Below are 23,727 nucleotides of genomic sequence, written 5' to 3'. Positions count from 1 at the left end.
ATCTATTCTACTCCTCACAGTTATTTCCAACACTGCATAATCTGCAAAAAACTGCATATCACAATTTAAACCTTTTCCAGTATTATTAATATACAAGTCAAACAGCAACAGCCCCAAAACAGACCCTTGGAGCACAACACTAGTGACTTTCCTCCTCTAAGATATCATGCCCCCCAATACACAACTTGCTGATACCTATCAGACAGCTAATCTCCAATCAAAAGCATAAAGCTACTATCCAACCCCATCAGTTTGATTTAATCATCAGCTTCTCATATGATAATCTATTAAAGGCCTTTGCAAAATCTGAATGTACTATGGACAAATACTATGGACAAATTTCCTTTGTCCAAAGCATTTGCTACCTTCTTATAATAAATAAGTAGATTATTAAAACAAGATTTTCCTTTAGCAAATCCACTCTGTCCATCAAAGAGAAGGATGCTGTTATCAACCCAATTCTGAATCTTGATCTTCACTAACTTAACACTTTAACTACAACTCCAGACAAACAGAATGGTCTAGAATTTGAAGCCTATCACCTTCCTTATAAAGGAGGAAAATTTTGCTCTTTCCACTCCTTTGGATTGCAAAATCTAAGACTCAAGTTAAAAAGGTGCATAAAAGCTGTTAAATATTATACCTGGAACAATCCCTCAAAATATGGTGATATATCATACAGCCTTATTAACATCAAATTAACTAAATTTTTCTTATACTTTCTACTCACTAACCATCAATGGCTCCTCCTCCTCCCTTCCCACTACTCTCAAGCCCTGCATAATGTTGCATTAATGAGAATAAAATGCCTTTATAAATTCTAATAGACAAGCTTAGGTGCTGAACATTATCCATAACTTATTTTTAATGGTATTAAAACACTGAATTATAAAAAACTTTATAAAAAAGATGTTTATTAACTGGCTTATATTTATAAATTGCTCATTAAACATTTCAATTATTATTCTCCTCAGTGTAGTTTTAATTCTACCATTTTCATTAACCCAGATTATCCATCCATGATCATTCTTTCTTTTAGTGGTTTCATATCAAAAGAACTCCCTAGGATTTTTTTTTTTTTGCCTGTTAGCCAATTGCTACTCATACTGCACTTTTGCTATCCTTACCAAACAAGTCATGTCTTGTCTACTCTTGGCACTCCTAATGCAACTTATTATTACTACTATTAATCTTGTGCTACTTCCATAATGCCTTCTTCTTCCAAACTGTATGCCTCACCTCTTTATTCATCTCTTTCATGTACCTTATTTAACCAGTCGAACACAGAGGTGGCAGAGTTTTCTCTACTGGAAACTTGGTTCATTCAAAAAAAAAAAAAAAAAGGACATAAGAACAGATGCATTTTTTTTTTATTGACTCCATAAACAAAAGGTCAAAAGACCTACAAGCACATCAGTGCCACATTTGGAATAAAAGTAACATTATTAATTAACAGATATAATATACTGGCTTCATTGCTTAAGTTGCTTTGGTTGTAAATCTAAAACAATGAACCAACCAGATAGTTAACAACAGCTTTGACATACTTGTTTATTATGAATCTTACAGTGGGCCAGGTTCCAAAGGAATGGAAAGAGGTCAAACTGTTCCAATTCAGAAAGGGGGTGATAAGACTAAGGCTTCAGATTTAAGGCCAATCTATATGTCTGAAATTGTGGTTAAAGTGGTGGAGTGAGGACCAAGATGCAGAAATGGCTTGACAATGGAAGCTTTCTCTTTGATGGATAGCATGAGTCTGCTAAAGAAGACTGTATGTTAGTAATATCTACTTACTTAAGTATAAAGAGCTAATAAGCTTCATTTCGGCAATGAAAATTACATAAATTAAGGGGATATTAAATCCCACATACTTTTAAAACCGAATAAGAAACTCAAAGATTGGAATCAGAGAGTTTCTTGCCGAATATAGTAATTTCTAGCCGAATACGCTAAGTGTTCGCCGATACTTTATAGTTTACTATATTCGGCAAGAAACTCTCTGATTCCAATCTTTGAGTTTCTTATTCGGTTTTAAAACTATGTGGGATTTAATATCCCCTTAATTTATGTAATATCTACTTACTTTTTAAAACAAAGTGACAAATGCAATGGACAAGAGAATTGTTATATATATACACAGTGATATATTTAAATTTTCCATAGGCCTTTAATAGATCATCACATTAAAATGTGATGATTAAACTGGAAAGAATGTGGCTGTATAATAGATTAGATGCTGTAGATTGAAGACTATCTGATGGGTATCAGCGAGTTGTATATAATGAAGCAATAACCCAGAAGAAGAAAATTCACGAGTGGTATGCCCAAGAGTCTGTTTTGGGATACTGTTGTTTAACTTATATATTAATGACACCGAGAAAAGATAAAATGGTGATATACAGTTATTTGCAGATGACGCAAAGTTGGAAGAACTATGAGAAGTAGAGCAGATGTAGTTTGGAAGACGACTTAAACTCTGTGAATATGCAAGTGAAAGGGGTTAACAGTTCAATGCCACAGAGTGTAAGGTTTTAAAATTTGATAAGCAAAGATGATGTGCTAAATACACAGTTGGTGAGGATATCTTATAGGAGGAGGAGATAAGGGATGTGGGTGGATAAGGAATTAAAATTCAGAAGACAAGCTGCTATTTTAGGACAGCACAACAGGTTATAGTAGTGACATCAAGGATAGTGATGTGCAGAAGTAAGGGATTAATGGTTCTGTTCGGTAAGATCTTGATCAGAGCACATATGGGTTACTGTGCAAAATACTTTTGTTTTCACTTGGTTTGCAATAAAAGATTAAGAGATATTGGAGGAGGTCCCGAGATGAGTGATTTAGGTGGCTTCTGGTCTCTGGAATCCGCAGATATTGAAGGACAGTAATTATGACAATGAAGTATATACAGAAGGATAATAAGGTTATCAAATTAATGAGGATGAGGTTTTTCATAGATGGAGAAAGACATGGCCAGATAGAGGAATGCTGTATAAGGAGGTGAGGTGAGGGCAGTGATGAAGAGACTTTAAACTCTCTTCGTCACTGATGAGCCATGTGTGCGAAGGTGAGAATTTCAATGATGAGTCTTTTAACACCATAGATGTTCGATAATAATAATATATAATTATAATGACAGTTAATTCCAGTAATAGATGATTCAGTACTAATGAAAGAACAAAATAAAATGATATAAGAGGAAAAAGAGATACTTACATATAGCATATAACTGATATTTCTATTTGTTTCATTAGTATCTCTATCCAATTTAGGTGTTGCAAGCCAAACGGTGTTGTTGCTTACAAATTCAACTGCAGCAAGATAACTGATATATTAATATCTTCATTTTATTTATTACACAGTATATGTACATTTTTTTAGTTTCCATATCAGATTTTCTATTTTTATAATAATTATGATTTACATCAGGGCTGTCCAAAACACAGCCCACAGGTGGCCAATGGTGCGATTTTGTGCGGCCCTCCTGTGGGTTTTGATTTTCATAAGCGAAAAAATAAAATAACAATTTGAACCAAATGCATATTAGATATTTTAATTCTATCACTAATCGATAATCTCGATGTTGGTTATTTTATTTGGTGTTTTTACATCACTATATATTCACATGTTTTTCAAATATTAGATGTGTCAAAGAAGCATTCTTACACTGTTTTGTTCTAGCGCACATGCTCCGGGAGGTCACAGGGAACGTGAGTATGTGATTAGTATGCAATAAGTGTTGTTCATTTGTTCAGCTATCGAGATTGTGTCGCTGCTGCTCGCTAAAAATTACTAGATAAGCATTGGATGCTGCCCTCGGATAAATCTTTTTTTTTTTTTTTTTTAATGCGGCCCTCAGATTACCTAAGGTTTGGAGAGCCCTGATTTACATGAACTATCAGCAATAATTATGTTAAACTGCACTTTTAATATCATTTATTATTTAGATTTATCATCATCATCATCACAGTGTCTCCACAAAGTCAAGAGACCCTTCACAGATAGTTCCCCTTAGGTACCAAATAGCCAATTTTATCATATCTTAAATTTATTTACTATCTACATCTTCACCACCCTCTCAGACAATGCATTCCATGTGTCTATCACTCTCCATGAGAAAACCTACTTCTCACTCCCTTGAATAGCATTTATTTGTGCAACTTTAATGGATGTCCTCTTGTCTTTGCCCCTTTCCTCTGTTCTATGCTTGGGAAAATCTTGCCCATGTCCCAGAAATGAAAAGAAAGTAATGAAAGGAAAATATGAGCTCTTTAGAGACTATGACTTTTATAGAATTTGATATTACAAAAGTGCATAGTAAAAGTCATAAGAGTTTCACTGGCCATAAGGTCAGGAAACTTGATGATTTATATGTTTTATGCTTTTTGTGGTTAAAGTAAAAGCTGGATATATTTACAGAAGATTGTGCGATTCCAGACACATGCTAGAGAATCTCAAAATATTATGCAAATGTATTCAAGCATCAAATTTTTGCACTAAGGAGAATATAATGGAATTTGTCATCATTATTCTTTTTTAATCTGACAGTGATTAAAACTATCAACACAGTTGAAACATCCAGCTCAACTGCCACTCTATAATTAAAAGTAAATTACTAAAGCATGACCTACCCTTCACAAAGGCATGCTGTTCCTGCTGAAGAGTTATTATATTGCTTTTCACACTTTCCTGAATTCTGTCTATGAAAATACTGTTATCGCCATTCCTAGACAGAGAATTCCACATGTTTGGCCACTTCATAGAACAAGACTGCATGGTTGCTCTCCCTAACTGGAGGCAGAATGTCTACTTTGATTATGGATATATTTTCTGAGGCTATTATCAGATACAACACTTTGAAATCTCATGTCATCTGTATATCATGTTGTTTCATGTAATTATCCTTTAGTAACTGTATAAATCAATTTCCATCTGCCATGCCCCCTTTTCTCTCTCTCCAATCTATGTCCCCATAGTTAAAGTCTCTCATAATGATTGTTTGGCCTGCAATAATTCTGCAAATCTTCTGATACATGGTATCTACATCATCCTGTGGATCCCCTAGTCTATAGCAGTATGCAACATCAACATATTTTGTATTATTGGCCTCTATCCCACACCAGACAGCCTCAAATGCCCAGACCTAAAATCCTCTTTAACTTCTACTTTTGTTGATGCAATTCTTCAGCTATCATCAGCAATACTCCACCTTTTGTCCTATTCCTCTACCCTCCTTGAAAACACAATATCCTTTACATTCTCTATTCTCTCCCTGTAACTATATTATTTTCTGTCTCACTGATGCCTATAATTTTGGCCAAGCTGAGCTGACCAATGCCAAAAAATCCTTCTCCCTTATTCCTGATACTTGCATTTGTCATGCATTAAACCCCAGTTACCCTTGTATAATGTCATTACTAACCCATTCAAATTGGAAACCTATGAAATTGCATTCAGCATTGCATAATCATTTACTGTATGTACACATGCTCATTTATCACAGGAGGGCCAGACACATGCTTGATTGCACCCCCCCCCCCCATAATATCTCTAGTTTCCCTGGTTTTTCACTTCCAAACTTTCACTAAACAACACTTTCTCCGAAAATCTAACTCCAAAACCGTTTAAATGTAGTCTGTCAGGCATCTATATATATAATTCCTTTCATCCATCAAATTCACCCCATACATCAATAAACTGCACACCATTCCTCCTGCAAAATCTTCTCATTGACTCATTAGCAATCAAGGCCCTTCTTCTCAACTTTGTCCTGTCATACTGAGATACTCTTTATGTTCTCACTCTTCTTTTTTTTTTTTTTTACTTCTATCAGATTCTTTCATATCTTCTCTCATTGTGTATTTCTCTCTTTTCAAATCATTTATTCCTGCCATAACATTCATCTCTTTCACTTCTTCCTTCTGCAAACTAATAGCTCCACTAAAATCCTTGGTTTTTGCACCTGGGAAACATAATTTAGTCACTCATTAAGTATGCCTTTTATCATCGAATCTTCATATAATACCTTATCTTTATTTCCAGTTTTTTGCACTTTCATATTTTCTGAATTTATATGAATTTTTGACACTGGTCAGCTCAGCTTGGCCAAAATTATAGCCATCAGTGAGACAGAAAGAGGGGGTGTTATGATAGAGGTCTAGAAACTTTTGAATGGGTGTTATAGCATTTCAAATGATGAAATTTTTCTTTATATGGAAGGCGGGAAGAGAACACGGGGGGGGGGGGTTGTTCTCAGTCAAGAAAGGGGGTAAGAGCTAGGTTTTTCTCCCACAGAGCAGTGAGTGAGTGGAATAATTTGCCCTTAGGAGTAGTGAGTGCATCTAGTGTAAATGAATTTAAGGAAAGGTATGATAGCTGGGTTGGGTAATTTACAGCCTCTCTCGATGAGTCCTTGACTCCCTGGAGGTCTCAGATAATAATAATAATAATATTTTCATTTTCTTTCATTCACCCACCTGCTGTACCACACTACAATCATTTCTTCAGTCGATCTAGTTCCCATTTGTGAAGTACACAACATAAACGCCCTATTTTGCTCCTTACCATCAATTCATCAACCACTTGTTTCACGCTGTCATTCTGAGCACTCTCATTCACAATTTTTGCATTTGCCAGGACCACTTTCGCTATCCTTTGCAATAAATATAATAATAATAGTAATATGATTATACGGTATCACTGTGGAGTCTGGAGACTCATGGTGAGAACCTTAAACCAAAGATACCTCTCCTTAAACTCATTCAATTGTCAGGGAACTCACAACTAATTTCTGTTAATCTATTCCCTTCTTCACCACACTTTATGCAAAAAATCTAGTCCATGCACCCCTACAAACCACATTCTTACACAACTTCCATGGAACACATTGAATCAGTTTGTGTCTACACCTACAACACACTCAGGCAATGCATTCCACTCACCACATATCACAACATGTCTTAAGGAATGTTCAAGGAATTAGCATTAGCCTTGGCCTACCTGTTTAACAAGAGTCTTGCAACAGCACAAGTCCAAAATGAGTGGAAGGAAGACAAAATTGTTCCACTTCAGAAAGGTGTTGATAAGGCCAAGGCAATAAATTATAGGCCAATCTGTATATCTGGAGTAGTAGTAAAGGTATTGGAGAGGGGTTGGTGAGAGATAGGATACAAAAGTGGCATTCTTTGTGTTTTTGAGCATGAATGTGTTAAAGGGAGGTTGTATTATACCAATTTACTTATGTACTATAACAAGCTTATAAATGTATTGGATAAGAGAGATGCGCATACTTAGATTTTTCTACAGCTTTAGATAGATTGCCGAACCACAAGTTGATCACTAAACTGAAGCAGATGGGATTGTATAACAGACTAATGAGTTGTATAGGTGACTGGTTATCAGATAGGTATCAGCGAGTTGTGTATGGAGGGGAGGGGGTACAAATGGTGGGCATTGTGTGAAATAGTGGGTACTTCCTACGATGAGTCTCTGACTCCACAGAGGTCAAATAATAATAATAATAATAAATATCTTCAAGTTCTATTGCCTTATTCACATCTAGCTTACTTAAATCCTCATAATAATACCTCCTGCTCACTTACTCACCACTAACTCATCTCTTGTTTCATTCTCTACACTTGAGCTTCTGATTTTACACTGAGGATGAAACACCCTGATTGACTGCTCACTGAACACTTTAACTACGTCCTCTGCAGCAGTCACCAATCTCCTGCTTTCATCCATTAACATCATCTTAATGTTGGCATCACCTTGCCATCATCTTACCATAATCATTCTTCTTTCTACTAGGCATGTATCAAAAAAAACCTCACAAGGATTTTTTCTTGGCCTGATTTACTAATTTCTGCTCATACTATACTTTTCTTGTCCTTACCAAATGAATCATTCTCCTCGCCTGCTCTTTAAATTCATAGTGCAACTGAAATTACCATTATTTATCTTGAGCTACCTGCAAAGTGCCTTCTCCAGATTTCATGCTTAATACCCTCATTCATCCATTTTACAGATACCTTATTCAGCCCTTTGACACCTTCAGAATACATTCACACACTGATGTTGTTATGTATTTCTTTGTCAGTTACCAAGCAGCATTTATTTCCTTAATGCTCAACTTCTCATTTCATGCTATAACTCCAAGCTGTCTCCTAAGTTGTCATAATCACCCTTGTACTTCCACATTATATCCTTTCCTCAATGAGATTTTCATATGGCTAACCAAAACCTATGTGATCACTTCATGATCTCTCTCTCACCAAATAGAGGGAAGTGCAAAACCCCACTTGTAATTATATCCTCTGATGAAATCATTACATCTAAAACTCTCAATCCTCATGTGCCCTCTTTTACATACTACCTGTCTTAAGAACACGAGAAATTAATTTTCTTGATTCCAAAGCGCTATCTCTTCATTCCAATCTATACTGCCATAATTAAAATCACTCATAATAATCACCCTTCCCTTGTTCACTAACCTAAGTTGCTTATACATTTCTTCATCACCACCTTCTGCATTCCCTTCCTATAACAACATTCAACTAAATATCTCTTCCTGTCGCTCTTCACCTCACACCAGACTGCCTCAAAACCATTGTCAATATTTCCCTCTTTCATGCTTACCTTATGTGGATATAATTCCCCTGCTATCATCAGCAGCACCACTTCCCCTTTTTGTTATTTCTATCCTCATGAAAAACAATGCACCTTTCCATTTCTATTCCCTTTATCATATCAATTTATCATGTCAGTTATAATTCCATTTTTCTCTCAAATATATGCCATACATCCACACACTGCACTCCCTTCTCTCACACAGATCTGCCAGCATACCATTCATGATTCTGGCTCTCAGTCTCACCTCATCAACACACTTATAAACTTTCCCACTATACTGTTATCTTTCACTTTCCTCAATAACCTCCTGATATCCATCTTTACATTCTCCTTAGGTCGACTTAAATCATTTGTCCCCACAACTACCACTAATCCTCCTGCTCATTTCCTCCTATTTTCTAAAGCATGATTTATCTTGCTCATTCTCCCTCTGGGATAGCAGACCTTATGGACTCTCTCATTAACCAATCCTCTAACAATAGAATCTCCATACACTGCTATTCTCAAAGCATTCATTGCCTCTTTTAGTTTTTTTTATTTTTTTTATTTCATTCTATTCTTTTGCAAACTTTCATTTGTTTCTACTAAACATCTAATATTAATCTGCATATTCTTCATTTCATTTTGAATAATTCTTTCTTCAAATCTTGCATAAATCTCGCTATAATGATAGAATTGTTTTAGGTTATCTTTAGCTTGCATAGCCAGTTCCTTTTCATACAACAGTTGCAACTGTTCTGGCCTGCTCCTTATAATTTTCATAACTGACATCATTCTTATGTGCATGGTATTCCTTCCACATCATCTTTTTGTCTTATGAATCTCATGAATCAATTTAATAAATTTACATATTCATTTCCCTCCAACTCTACTTATTCCTGAAACTTTAGGAACAACATTTAGTTGGTCTTTCCAACCAAAGGGCTCATCTAAACCAACTGGGCTGCAGAAGCTCTCAAGATCATTTTGGTAAAAAATATTCATAAGAGATAAAATAATAAAACAGATTGCATAATAAACATATCTAAAAGACAAATATATAATTTAATAAATAAATAAATTGCAGAAAAATCTGTGGATGAATTAAAAGGATACCAAATAAAAAATAAAAAAATAAGAAAAGAAAGCTGATTTATATTTTATAGAATAATTCACTCCCACTTATATTGGCTCAGACATATGAAATGTTAAAAGGACAGATAGAAGTAAACTATAAGCAGCAGAAATGAAACTTTTAAAAACAACTAAATGATATACCAAATTAAACGACATAAAAAAAGTAAAGATATTGGAAGAGATTTTGCTACCAAAAGAAATGGATAAATACATACCAAAGCAGGGGGGAAAAGCGGGAGGGGAGGAAGACCAGCTGCAAGATGGAAAGACCAGATAGAATATATGCATAATGAAATATATATATATATATATATACACACTGCTTGGAAAGAAGTCAAGAGACACACCTATGGGCAAGGTGCATTGTGCCATGTAACAAGTAACATGTCTGTAGTCGGTATAAATTGGAAGAATATGATACTCCCAATCAGTGCAACAGTGTCTAGGAGAAATGGCTGCAAGAAGGGAAATGAAGGAGTTTGAAAGAGGCATCATGTTAGTATGCCATGTTGCAGGCCTATCCATTCAGCAAATTGTTCACAAATTGGGACATTTCAGGTCAACAATAAGTGATACCATATGAAGATAAAAGAGCAGAGAGTCAACTGCAAGTGTTGCCTGCAGTAGACAACCTACCACACTCACCAAACATGACCGAAGGGTGTTACGAAGGATAACATGTAAAAACCACCATTTGTCAGCTGACATGTTGAATTCAGAATTCTGGGAATCAACTGGAAAATGAATCTGCACAAAAACATTCAGAACTGAGGCTCACAACATGGAAGCCCCACATTACCTGAACTAACATGCAGTGTCATTGACAAAGGTGCAAAAAGCATGTATAGTGGGATGCAGAAGCTTGGAAAGTTGTGTTATGGAGTAATGAATCATGCTACATCCTCTGCCAAGCAGATGCCCAGTGAATATCTCTTACCAGAGTGTGTAGCCCCAAATATGATCTTCAGAGGTGAATATCATATTTGAAGTGGTGTGATGGTATGCTCTTGTTTTTTTATTGTTTGGCCATGGATCTCTGTTTTTGGTGTCACAAACATTGACCTCTGAGAGGTATCTAAACATTCTGGACAATGCAATGCTTCCTACTTTGTGATGTTTTTACAGAACTGACCATTGTCTCTTTCAGCATGTCAAAAGGCTGCTATTGTAACAGACATCTTTGACATAAGTAACAACCGAACACAAATCCAACATCTACTCACTCAAATTCCTAATAACTTGCTTCACTCTCCAAATATTCTGAATCTCTTTTTGACTAGTTCGCCTTCCAGATAAACAGTAGAGGTCATCTCTCTCCTCTCGACAACTCTGACTACAATCTTGTACAAGTCTCCTCTCTCATAGATCATCCCTATCTCAACCGCTCCCAACCTCACGTCCTCTGGCACTACGAAGGAGCCAACTGGGAATGACTTCCAGAATTTCTACTTTTCCTTTCCTTGTTTGACTGTTGTTTCCACTCATCTGATCCCAATGCCTGCTGTGAACAAGTTACAGAAATAATTCTCACTGGCATGAAGACCTTCATTCCCATTTCAAGGCATAATCCTCATCTGTTTTCCAAGCCCTGGTTCATCGGAAATTACCAAAGCAGTTGAAGAAAAAAAATTATCTTATTGCAAGTGGTTCACTTAAAGAACTCTGGTGTCATACTCTACTTACATCAAAGCACCCAACATATGCTAATCAGTCATCAACAGGTACAAAATCTGATTTCATAAAGGCCAACAGCAAAACTTGCCTCCTGTCCAAATGGAAGTCGTGCTTTCTAGTCTTTCACTAAGGCCATTAAACATAATTTTTGCTCTTCTGCACTTCCACCTCTCTCTCTCATTCTGATGGCACCACTGTTACTTCACCCAAAGATAAAGCTGATCTCCTGGAATAACTCTTTTCCTCAAACTCCTGCACTGATGACCAATGGAAAGCAACTCCTACCATACCAGAATTCAAGCACCATATGCCTCCTTTAGTTTTTTGACAAAAAGAAATCAGGAAACTACTAAAAACTTGGATACTAAAAAGTCTTCTACTCCCTTGCCAATTATTCTCAAATATTATGCTCCAAAATTAACACCAGTCCTGCATCATCTTTACAATCTATTATGCATATCAGGTACTTATCCCAATGCATGGGAGCAATCTCATATCCATTCTATTATTAAAAAGGGTGATAAAAGTCAACCATTAAACTACCAACCAATTTCCATTACCTTAATTCTCTCAAAAATATTGGAGAAAGTCAATAATAGAAAACTCATCCACTACTTAGAGGCTTACCAATTAATCGGGGACCACCAGTACACATTCTGCCATTCAAAATCCACAGCTGACCTCATAGCTTACATCACTCATAACTGGTCACGTATTGTGGCCTGCTTAACAAATTTCCATCCTTTGGTCTCCCCACCACCACCACCTGCATAACTGGGTAACCAGCTTTCTCTCTGGTCATTCTCTGAAAGTATTGGTAGATGGCTCTCTCTCTCTCTCTCTTCAAGTTTCACCATCAATTCTGGTGTGCCTCAAGGTTCTGTCCTACTACCTACTCTCTTTCTCTTATTTATAAATGACCTACTTGCAATCACCACTAATGCTATCCACAGCTTTGCTAACAAGAGTACTATCCACTCATACTATTCATTCAACAAGACATGCAGTACTCTGACATCCCAGGCCACAAGTTAGTTCATCTACAACCAGTGTCTTAAACATTGATCTTCGTACTATCCTTCAATGGGGGGTGAAGACAACCTTGTCATTTTCAATGCCACCAAAACAGCTTTGCTATCAAAAAAAGAGATCTCAGTTCACCTATCCTTATCCTCAGTAACACAAAAATCACCAGACAAGATCAGATCTCTCTCTCTCTCTGCTTGAACTAACGTTTACCTCTAGTCTTGCCTGGCATAAACACATCACATCAGTAGCCTCCTCAGATGTACAAGAAACCAGGCATTCTCTTTCATTCAAAAGGCTATTTTACACCCAACAAACTCTTAACTATTAACAAATCCCAAATCTTCCCATTCTTAGAATACTGAACACATTTGAGGTGGTGCACCCCAAACCTTCCCTTAAAATCCTTGATGCTGTCCAGAGGCAAGCAATTAGGCTCACTGATGATCCCTCTCTTGCAGATTTACTTCCACTTCAATCTCACAGACACAGTGTTTCAGTACTGTGTCTAATATACAGGTAAGAGGTAGAATTCCAAAAATTTCTGGCATGACATACAAAATTCATGCCAATTTTATAACACCATGCATAACAGATAGCACCATCTGTAGAGAGCTTGGTATACCAGTTTCAAATCTCTACCTGCATCATTCAGTTGGAGGCACTTGTTTGACTAACACGTGGCATGCTAAGTTGCAATAATGTTAAAAACTGAGTACTGTGCTGTGATAACATTTTTCACCAAAGAAGAGCTTTTTCCAAGTGCTACCAAAACAGCAATTAGATGGTGTTTATGGGGAAGCTTCTTCATATTCCACCATGAAAGAATGGGCTAAACAGTTTTGCCTAGGAAGAGCATCGAAAATGATATCCTCGTGATGGTTGGCCTGTGGAAATGATGACTGAGGAAAATGTCTTTTTTGTTGAGGAGGAACTGCTCAATGACAGACAGCTGAAGCTCAAAAAAATCTCAGCAAGGTTGAGGCTTTCTATAAAAACCATCTTTCGCATCATTCACGAAAAGCTGAACATGACGAAGGTGAGTGCAAGGTGGGCATGTCCTGACTTCTCTCTTCAATTCAGAAGGAGCATCGTGTGACCTGTTCCTGCAAGTTTATAGAGTTTTGTCAAGGGAATCAGAGAGAAGTGCTGGAATCCATTTTCACTGGGGATGAAACCATGGTCCTTTATTATGATCCTCTTTCCAAAAGGGAATCCATGGAGTGGTGAAAACCAGGCAAAGCACTACTGAGAAAAGCTAAGGTCACTCCATCCACCAAGAAGATCATGGCAACAATCTTTGAGGACTGCCAGGGAATTCTCTTAATTGACTTCAAGGAAAGGAATACCACCGTGAATGCAGAATATTATGCTTTACTCCTGCACAAACTGCACAACACCATAAAGGAGAAGAGATGAGGAATGCTGAGTCATGGTATTCATTGCTTCATGACAATGCACCAGTCCACATGGCTATTGTTGCCTAAGTCCATATGCCTAAGGCTGCAGTGAAGGACTGTGGCTGCCAGGTGATTGAACATCCAGTCTACAGCCCAGATCTACACCCAGTGACTACTACCTCTTCTTGAAACTGAAGAAAGACCTTTGAGGAAGAAAATTTGCAGATGAAAATGAGGTGAAAGATGCAGTTACAGGCCATTTTGCAGACAAAACTAGAGACTATTTTTTAAGGATATAGAAATGTTAATTCAAAGGTGTGAAGAGAGTGTTGAAGTAATGGGAGATTATGTTGAAAAGTAACACAGCTGTTTTCTTTCTATCACCTCTAAAAGTTAGTCAGGCCAGAAACTTATGGAACCACCTTATACTGGTCTATCATAAAAATGACCATGAAGGAAAGGTACTTCTATGGTCACTACTCTAGTGAATTGGCAAACATTAATTACTACACTTTCTGTTGCACCTATTAAACAAAAGCTGCAACTTCCAGGAGCCCCTTTACAGTGTGCTTGCAGTGTGCAACTGCAAGCACAATGAACCTGCTTCTATTCATCTTTTTTTATTCCATCCCCGTCCACCCTCTGGAAAAGCTTTCCTCATGAAGTATTGCCAAATGATTAAAACTTGATCATTTGGCAATACAACAAAGATCTTAAAAAAAAAAACTACTGATGCAGATGAGGACTACACCACACATGGCACTGATGTATTTATAGGTCTTTCGATCTCTTGTGTATGGGATCAATCTAAAAAAAAACAAAAAAACTGTGTGGTTTGTGGACATGAACATCATCACACTAGACTGGCCTCCAAATAACCCTGATCTCAACCCTACTGAACATCTGTGGGATGAACTGAAGTGCCAGGTGAGGTTAAGAGACATCTGCCCCACAACAGTCCAGGACTTCTTTATTATTATTATTATGGGCGACTCCAAGGAGTCCTTAGACTCATCGAGGGAGGCCCTAAACATCATGTCCATCACAACTATTTGACATTCACACAGTATCTATCATACTTTGCCTTGAACTCATTTACTGTCATAGCACCCAAAACAGACTCTGGCAGCTTATTCCACTCATTCACCACTCTAAAAGTAAAAAACCTAGCTCTAACACCCTTACTAACCACACTCTTGCCCAGCTTCCATGGATGTCCCCTAGTCCTCCCACCATCAGTCCTGTTCTCAAAAATATCCTCTGAATTAATCCTATAGAAACCCCTCAACAATTTGAATGTCTCAATCATATCTTCCCTTTTCCACCTCTCAACCAATTTCTGCAACGCACAAATCTTCAACCTGTTTTCATAAGGTTCATTCCATAGACCTGCAATCATCTTGGTCACTTGCCTCTGGATCCTCTCAATCTCCTCCCCATCAAGAAGAAACCTAGGTGACCAGATCTGGGCACAGTAGTCGAGATGGGGTCTTATCAAGGCTTGATAAAGAGAAACAATAACTTGCTTATCTCTGCTTGTCAAAGTATTCTTCAGTATCCAAGTGATTTGATGAGCTGATTTAGCCACTTTTGCAATGTGCCCCCTAAACTTTAACTCCCTATCCACCACCAGTGTGATTGTCAATGAATTATGAGGGTGGTCTGAAAAGTTCTTGGCCTAACAATGAAAAAATGAATTTATAATTTCAAAATTATTTTTATTTTTTCAAAATAATCTCCCTAAAGACTAATACATTTATTCCAGCTTCCAGCTCCATTATTCCGTCCCTGTAGTGATTCTCAGTAAGATCTGCAAAATACCCCTCTACAGCTGCAATCACCTATTGATTCGAAGAAAAACACTGACCACTGAGGAAGAGTTTTAGTTTTGGGAAGAGAGAGCCAAATCTGGGGATTAGGGTGGATGTTCCAACAATTCATAGTGCAGTTCCCTTAATTTTCCTGCTGCCAAAACTTTGGTGGGCAGGTGCATTGTCCTGATGAAAGATGTTTTTTTTCCTTCTGCAAAATGAGTCTTTTCTCACAAATTTTTTCGTCTGGTCTGGTTAACCATGCTACCAGCAAGACGTCAAGATTATCATGGATGCAAAGTGCATATTAAAATTGTAATACCATTGATATTATTACATTGAAATATATGATGGATACGAAGTGTATGAGGATGCGTATTTGATCCATAATGGCCGGTTAAAGATCGGAATAATATTCCCCGGTTATTATTTTACCCTTTTCAAGATAATTAATAAACAAAATGCCTTTAGCATCCCAAAACACCGATGCCATGACTTTTCCTGCTGATAGAACCGACTTTGTCTTTTTGGCTCTGAACAACCGGCTTCTGTCCACTGTTTTGGGTGTGATGGTGAATCCAAGTCTCATCCATAGTAAGAAATCGATGCACAAAATCAGTTTTATTCTTGTTAAAACGCTCCAAGCACTGTTCAGAGATTTTCATGCGAGTGTGTTTTTGATCTGCTGTGAGCAAGCGTAACACCAATCTTGCACAAAGCTTTTCCATTTGCAATTCTTCATGTAAAATATATCCTACACATTCTTTTGAAATGCCTAGAGTCTCAGCAATTTCATGCATTGGTTGACTACTTGCTAGTCAACCAATACCATATCGTGCACTTGATCAATGATTTCTGGTGTTGTTACACTTTTTGTTAGTCCTTCATGTGAATCATCTTCGAGGCTGGTACAACCATGTTTAAACTCGGCAGCCCATTTCTTAACTGTCAAAAACGAAGGAGAAGAGCGCCCATAAATTTTTATGAACTTTGAATGAATTTCTTTTGGCGTTAAACCTTCTTTTACAAAGAATTTTATTACCACACGATACTCAATTTTATCCATTTCAAGGGACACAGACAACATTTTTGCTTCAGACAGTATACTTTATTCAAGTAGCTTGTATAAAACAAACTACTTGATAGAATGAATTGCAATTTCACATGGATGCTTATGACAGATCTACCAACTTAAAAAAGAAAAAAAAATCTTGTTGATAGTGCTGCCATCTATGGTTGAGGTCGAGACCTTTTCAGACCACCCTCATATATTGCCTACAGGAAGAATGGTCCAAAATTCCCATTGATTGCTATCCTGTGCTTGCAGACAGTATGCCCTGTAGGATTGCTGCAGTCATTGCAGTGAAAGGAGGTCTTATTTTATTAAGGTGGATACCATTGCTGTTTTGTTCCTTACACTATGGTGTCCATTGACTTTCCAAGCAGTGTATATTATCACCCACTTCATTTTCTACCAAAGAGAAAAAAGCAAAACTTTTAATTTCAATAATGCATCATCTTCTATTTTATCTACATGGTATATATGACTACAATAAAAATTATACACTGCAAGGAAATAATTCCTGAAATATTTTCTGCTTTTACAAGACAATAATCAGCATAAAAAAAAAACATAACAGACAGATAATGGATAACTTACAGTTAGTATGATAAAGATGTGTCCACTTCTCTCCTGGCATAGATATCACATGTGATCCCAGCTGAAACTAAACAACACGTTACAACATACTGTATATTTTTAATTTATTGACGTTTCTATGATCTCTTAAAGTTTAAATGCATACTTTATTCATGTATAAATAAATACTTTTATTTCATAAGTTGTCTTCAGTACAGATTTCTGTGGTATACAAATAGAAGTACAGTATATGAATATATCTTTATCTATATATTTTATATATATAAACTCCATTCATACTTATGACAGCCATCTCAATAACACATTCACCAAACACCATGTCATTCCTACAACTTATGAGCTCAGTGCTGGATTTACCTATAAGCTGACTAGACTGTAGCCTAGGTCTCAGGATTTTAGGGATCTCATAACTTTTAAGTTTTATCATTTTTGCACTTGACAATTTTTTATATTCATTATTTGTTTCCTTCATAATTTTCAGACTGTAAATTTTGAGCACTAGGTAAAATTGGGAAGCCAAAATATAAATTTCAACAACAATGTAATGATCACGCATATGTTTTTCTTTTATTTATTTATTTTTATTACAAAATTCCTTACTTTCTCTCTCTTCCCACTATTTCAACACAAAATATACCATTTAGTATCAAGAACTATTACATCAGAACACTGCTTAGATCAGAAGAGTGTAAGTAATAATTAGACCATGGAAAGTGGCACAAATATTCCAAAGATCATCTTAACTGTAACTTCTAGTGCTAGGATATACAATTCACTTGGAGAGTGTTATAACTTCTCTCTTTGGGTCTTAGGGTGTCTTATCTCTTACTGTCTTATCTTAAACCTTAAACTTTATCTTTTATTATTATTTAATTTTATTACTTATTATCAGTTAATTCTTTTGCCGACAAATTTGTATTATTTAATGACTGCACCAGCCGGCAACTGAATTCTGATATACTATCTAAGATTACATAGAAATAAAATACAGGGATCATGAAGTATGCAGTCGTGGTCCCATTTCATATATTACTAATGGATTCCCCTTTTATGCACGGTTCATAATTTTCCAAGCGGTAATTCAATCCACAGAAAGCATGACAAACTCATTTGATTACACATAAAGAAATACGTTTATTTTAGCACAAAACATAATGATACAAGTTAGTTAATCCTTAAATTAAAATAGAGTCTGGGTTCCCTCCCTTTTCTTAATTTAACACATCCAAAATTTCTACACTGTAATCCTTTCTACTGACACAAATTCCTTCACTTATATATAACTATCCTCAGACTCTGACAACATATACTAAATTACCAATCTACTATCACACATGCTAATTACATATATATATACAAGTCAATTCTGTAACTCTGACATAGATTTCTTGAGGCAATGCTCTTTCTTATATTTTAGACTTAATCCTCCCCCAAAATTTTAGTTAACATTCAATTAGGTCTTAACAGCATAACATTAATGTCCTTTAGACACAAACAGTTCGTAGCCTCGGTCTCCTACTAGGCTTAAGCCTAAGATGCCTTCTTAGATATAGACAAAACGTCCAAAATGCAGACAGTCCTTGTAACACTTCACGGAAATGGGCTCTGTTCTTAAAGATCAGTTCTCCTTACTGCACGGTTACACCGATATTAATATGAAAAGATATCTGCTTACCGTTCTTGCTTTATCTGGATATTCGGATCTCCTTACTGTACTTTCTTTAATGATGGCTTCACTATTCCTTTGTTCCACACGAAACGAAACACTCTTACACTGATTTATACACTGACGTTAACTCATCAGTGGCCCTTTCTTCTTAGGAATCTGGACGCACTATAGCTGCAGCTTTGATCCACGTGGCACACATAGCAAGGGGAGATTCTCGCTATGCATGGTGGCAAGCTATTCACAACTATGCAGCTTTCCGCACAGGAAAAAGAGGTACCGACGAAACGAGAAGAAAAGGAGAGCGATTCAAATCCCCGAAAACTATATACTCCAAAACAGCACCCTCACTCGGTGGTGTCGTCATACGTACGGCGGCTGCCGATTGGATACCATGGCCATGAACTATCTTTGACATGGCCTAAAAGTATTATTAGTTTGTACACATCTTTTTAGAATTTATACATGATTTTCTACCTCAACAAATATACAATCATTCTCCATTATTAATAGCACTTTTTCTATTTGGAGGCATAAGTATGTCCTTATCCACTCCTTCTGAGATAACCTGATGTTGGGTCGGAAAAGGGGATGACTCATCACATTTTCTGGACACAACAAGAGGGATGATTTGTAAAAAAAAAAAAAACATGGACAAGCTCAGAGTTGCCAAGAGCAGAGCTAATGTCATTGATTTATCTAGAGGGAGCTGGTTAAAGAAGGTTCATGGTGTTGGGAAAATCACAAGGATTTTCTAGTATTCTGGCAGGAAAGTGAATGATTTTTGTTAGCTCATTACTGACAACAAACAGTTCAGCTAATCTTCCAGTTTGGCCTGTGAATTTAAAGATGAGGAACCAGTCAGAATTATGGGTGTTGAAATCTCTGAAGAAAATTATCTCGCTATGATCGGCTTTCAGAGATAAATAAGCAAAAATGTTGGTACAGTTATCAGAATTAGGAAACCAGAAAATGAAGGCAATAAAAAGGCAAAGAAATCTTGAGCTAAAGTATATCATATAAAAAAAATTCCATGTCTAATACTCTTTGGCATGGGATATTAGAACAGACAAAAATACATGTTCTGTCCTTCTTACAAAAGGCATTATGCATAATATAATGTAGATTGGGTCTGGATGCCTGTAAAGTGGTAGTGGTGATAGCCTTTACTGGCATCAGTGCATGTCACTGATGCCAGTAAAGGCTATGTGGAAGTGTTTTTTTTTTTTTTTTTTTTTTTTTTTTTTTTAATGTGGAATTTTATTGTTTCGTTGGATTTTTGGTGTGTATTTTTATTTATTTATTTTTTTTTTCAATCTTTTTTGCATTTCTGATATTTTTAAAATTTTTGTTTTTTTATTGGAGATATTTTAACTCCAATTTGACATTTTTTATGCTGTCTTGCATGATAGTGGAATACTGGGAGAATTTGTAGAACAGGGACATGCAGAAGGGGGGGGGAATCCTTGTAGCCATGGCTCTCATACAGGGAGTGCTCAAACTCCAATGCAAGTGTTGTCTCAACAAAATCTCCTGCAAGCTGCCATACTTGGACTCTCTCCAGCCACAATCTGGTAGAATAAGCAGCAACAAGATCATTTGTTAACTAAGCCTCCCAAAATCATTACCATTAGGTGTGGTCCCATGTGCTATCTAGGGGCTGGCCTGTATAATAGAAGAGTCAGCACCTCTTGAATGGAAGAAGTGCTGACTCCATAGTTAAATACCGTATATGTCGGCATATAGGACGACCGGCTTATAAGATGAGGCCTAAATTTTAGGCTATTTTTAGGTTTTAAGCTTATGTCGGTTGTATAAGACGACTCCCCAATTTCTATTTTTTTCTATTAATGCAACATTGGGTATTGTTGTTATATCAGTTATTTTTATATCTATGCATATCCGTTATTTTTTTGCATAGAATAGATTTAGTATTTAAGATAATTACCCTAATTAAAAGTGTTTAGCCCCAATTTGAATTAATTATTAATTTTGCATTTTTTTTTAAATTTTAGGATTATTAAAATTGTTATCATTTAAAATCATGGAACCAGCAACAAAATGAAGAAAGTATAAAGCTCGATTTAAAATAAAGGTAACTGGAATAGCAAAGCAAACTAATAACTGTGCTGCTGCAAGAAAGTTCAACATAAGCAAGAAGATGGTAAGAGAATGGAGGAAGAAAGCAGATATTTTAAAAAAATTACCAAAGAAAAAATGTGCGATGAGAACAGGGATCACTCAATGGCACCAACTGGAAAATCACATTGCAAAATGGGAATTCGAACAAAGGCTGAATGGCAATCTTGTTACAAGAAATATGATTAGAGTATATGCACTAAAATGGTCAAGATTGAACTCGAATGAAAGTATAGAATTTTAAGCTACTTCAGGATGGTGTAATCATTTTATGAACAGACAAAATCTGGTAATATGACAAAAAACGAAAATTGCTCGAAAACTACCAGTAGATCTTGACCACAAACTTACCAGTTTCCATAAATTTATCATTCAGTTGAGACAAGAACATAAATTTCTATTGTCAAATATTGGAAATATGGATGAAACTCCATGAGTTTTGAAACTCCATAATAAGAATAAAACAGTGAAATCTAAAGGTAGTAAGAGTGTGCTAGTTCGAAGTACAGGTCATAAAAAAACAAGGTTTACAGTTGTGTTGTCATGTTTGGCTGATGGAACCAAGTTAAAACCAATGATCATCTTCAAACGTAAAACTGAACCTAAGATAAAATTTCCTTCAGGTGTTTTTGTACATTTTCACAAAAAAGGATGGATGGACGAAAATGGTATGAAATTATGGATAAATAATGTGTGGAACTTGCAACCAGGTGGTATAATGAAGAAACGTAGTTTATTAGTATGGGATATGTTTCATAGTCATTTAACTGAGAATACTAAAAGTCTTCTAGAAAAAAATAACACAAAAATTGCTGTTATACCAGGTGGTTTAACTTCTATATTGCAACCACTAGACGTCTGCTTGAACAAACCATTTAAAGATCACATGTGGGAAGAGTGGAATAATTGGATGTTGACTGGTGAAAAATCATTTACAAACGGTGGATCTATGCATGCTGCATCACTTGGTATGTTGTGCAATTTCATGATCGAAGCATGGAATAAAGTAAAAGTAGAGACTGTAATAAAATCATTTAAAAAGTGTGGAATCTCTAATCTTATGGATGGTACGGAAGGTGATCTGTTGTGGGACACTGATGACAATGAAAATGAAATCAATTCACGGGATTTGAACTGGGATCCATATGACGATCATTTAAACAATGAATCTGAAGAACTATTTTCAACAGATGATGAAGAAAATTAACATGAAAATTGAGGTTAATAATTATTATTTGTTTTTTAAGACATAATTCGTTGTAATATTTTAAATACATTTATGTAACAAAAAATTAATCTGATTTGTTTATAAACACTGCCTATTATCTTATATAATGATGTATTATAACTACCTAAATGTTCATCCAAGAAATTAAGCTTCCCATTTTACACTTGCCATATAAGACAACCAATGATTTTGAGGAGTTTTCTGTAGTATTTGAGAGCAGTCATATATATATATATATATATACACGGTACTTATGATGTAGAAAGCATGCCCAGCAAGTCTGCCATCTACAGTGCATGTAAGAATAATGGATAGGGACTGAAACTAGAGACCCCCCCTCCCCGCATCTAGAGAAGAAACATGGTAGCAGCCACTTCACACTTCCAACAAGCAGGGTGGCAGTGTCATACTGAACATGAAAGTCATCTGCTACGTAAAGGTTCAGTGGGCATTTCCTCCAGTTAGGAAAAATATATTTTTATATGCTTTTTTTTAGGTGTCAATTCTCACTGCAGCAGAGCCTTATTGTTACTAGCCCATTAATTGCTCCAATGGCCCAGTTATTATAAAATGGATTACACCTAATATATATTAAGAAAAGTTGATACGATAATATTTTTCTTGATCTTTTTTTCTGGGATAATTCTATTTCCTATATAATCAAACTCAGAATTAAGAATTTTGCTATATTAATAAATTTAGTGTAAAAGAGAAGTTCAGCTTCCTTGTTGAACTGATGCCATAGTACAAAATTTTGTAGGCAGCATAAGAGAAGTGGAAATAACCAATTCACGAGGACTACAAAGACCAGGTAAGGCAGGTGAGTGACTTGGTTGGTGAGAGTAGCTAAAGAGAGCTATGAACAGCAGTTAGTTAATGAAGCCAAAAAAAATCCTAAGAAGTTCTTTCGATATGTAGCCAGCAAAAGAAAGAAAGAATGATTATGGAAGGATGACATTGATTCGAGAGAATGGTATTAAGTAAGCTATTGCAGAAGGTGTGGTGGAGATACTTAATGAGCAGTTCATAAAGGTCTTTCAATCTTGTGAATGTGACTTCATGGAGAGATTGAGAGAAGTTTATGATGGGGAAGAGAGACTAACTGTAAGTGAGCAAGAAGGGGTATGGGAAGTTGAGCAAACTAGATGTAAATAAGGCTGTGGGACTTGATAATATATCACCACACATTCTGAAGGAATGTATCATGGAGTTGACACTGGCCTTCACATATTTTTTTAATACGAGTCTTGTATTCGGTCAAGTTCCTATGGAGTGGAAGGAGGGCAAGATTGTGCCACTTCATAAAGGAGGTGATAGAACTCAAGTATCAAACTATAGGACTCTGTGTGTCAGATGTTGTAGTTAAGTTGTTGGAG

General features: G+C 36.2%; 1 protein-coding gene across 2 annotated transcripts in view; it reads right to left on the bottom strand.

The window, feature by feature from the left end:
* LOC150102412 (uncharacterized) overlaps window positions 1-23,727 on the bottom strand; it is a 261,771-nt gene that overhangs the window by 122,993 nt on the left and 115,051 nt on the right. For both annotated transcript variants that reach the window (XM_090399631.1, XM_090399632.1), the window contains exons 4-5: window positions 17,319-17,385; window positions 3,217-3,311 (exon numbers count right to left, since the gene is read on the bottom strand). In XM_090399631.1, coding sequence (XP_090255757.1) covers window positions 3,217-3,311; window positions 17,319-17,385 — 162 coding nt within the window. The remainder of the gene's footprint in view (window positions 1-3,216; window positions 3,312-17,318; window positions 17,386-23,727) is intronic.

Source organism: Typopeltis vanoorti, chromosome 10 (genome assembly GCF_054136105.1).
Source record: "Typopeltis vanoorti isolate ZY-2024b chromosome 10, IOZ_Tvanoo_1.0, whole genome shotgun sequence".
In the NCBI taxonomy this organism is placed as follows: Eukaryota; Metazoa; Arthropoda; class Arachnida; order Uropygi; family Thelyphonidae; genus Typopeltis; species Typopeltis vanoorti.
The sequence above is the reverse complement of the archived record's forward strand: the minus strand, read 5'-3'. Positions and strand labels throughout refer to the sequence as shown.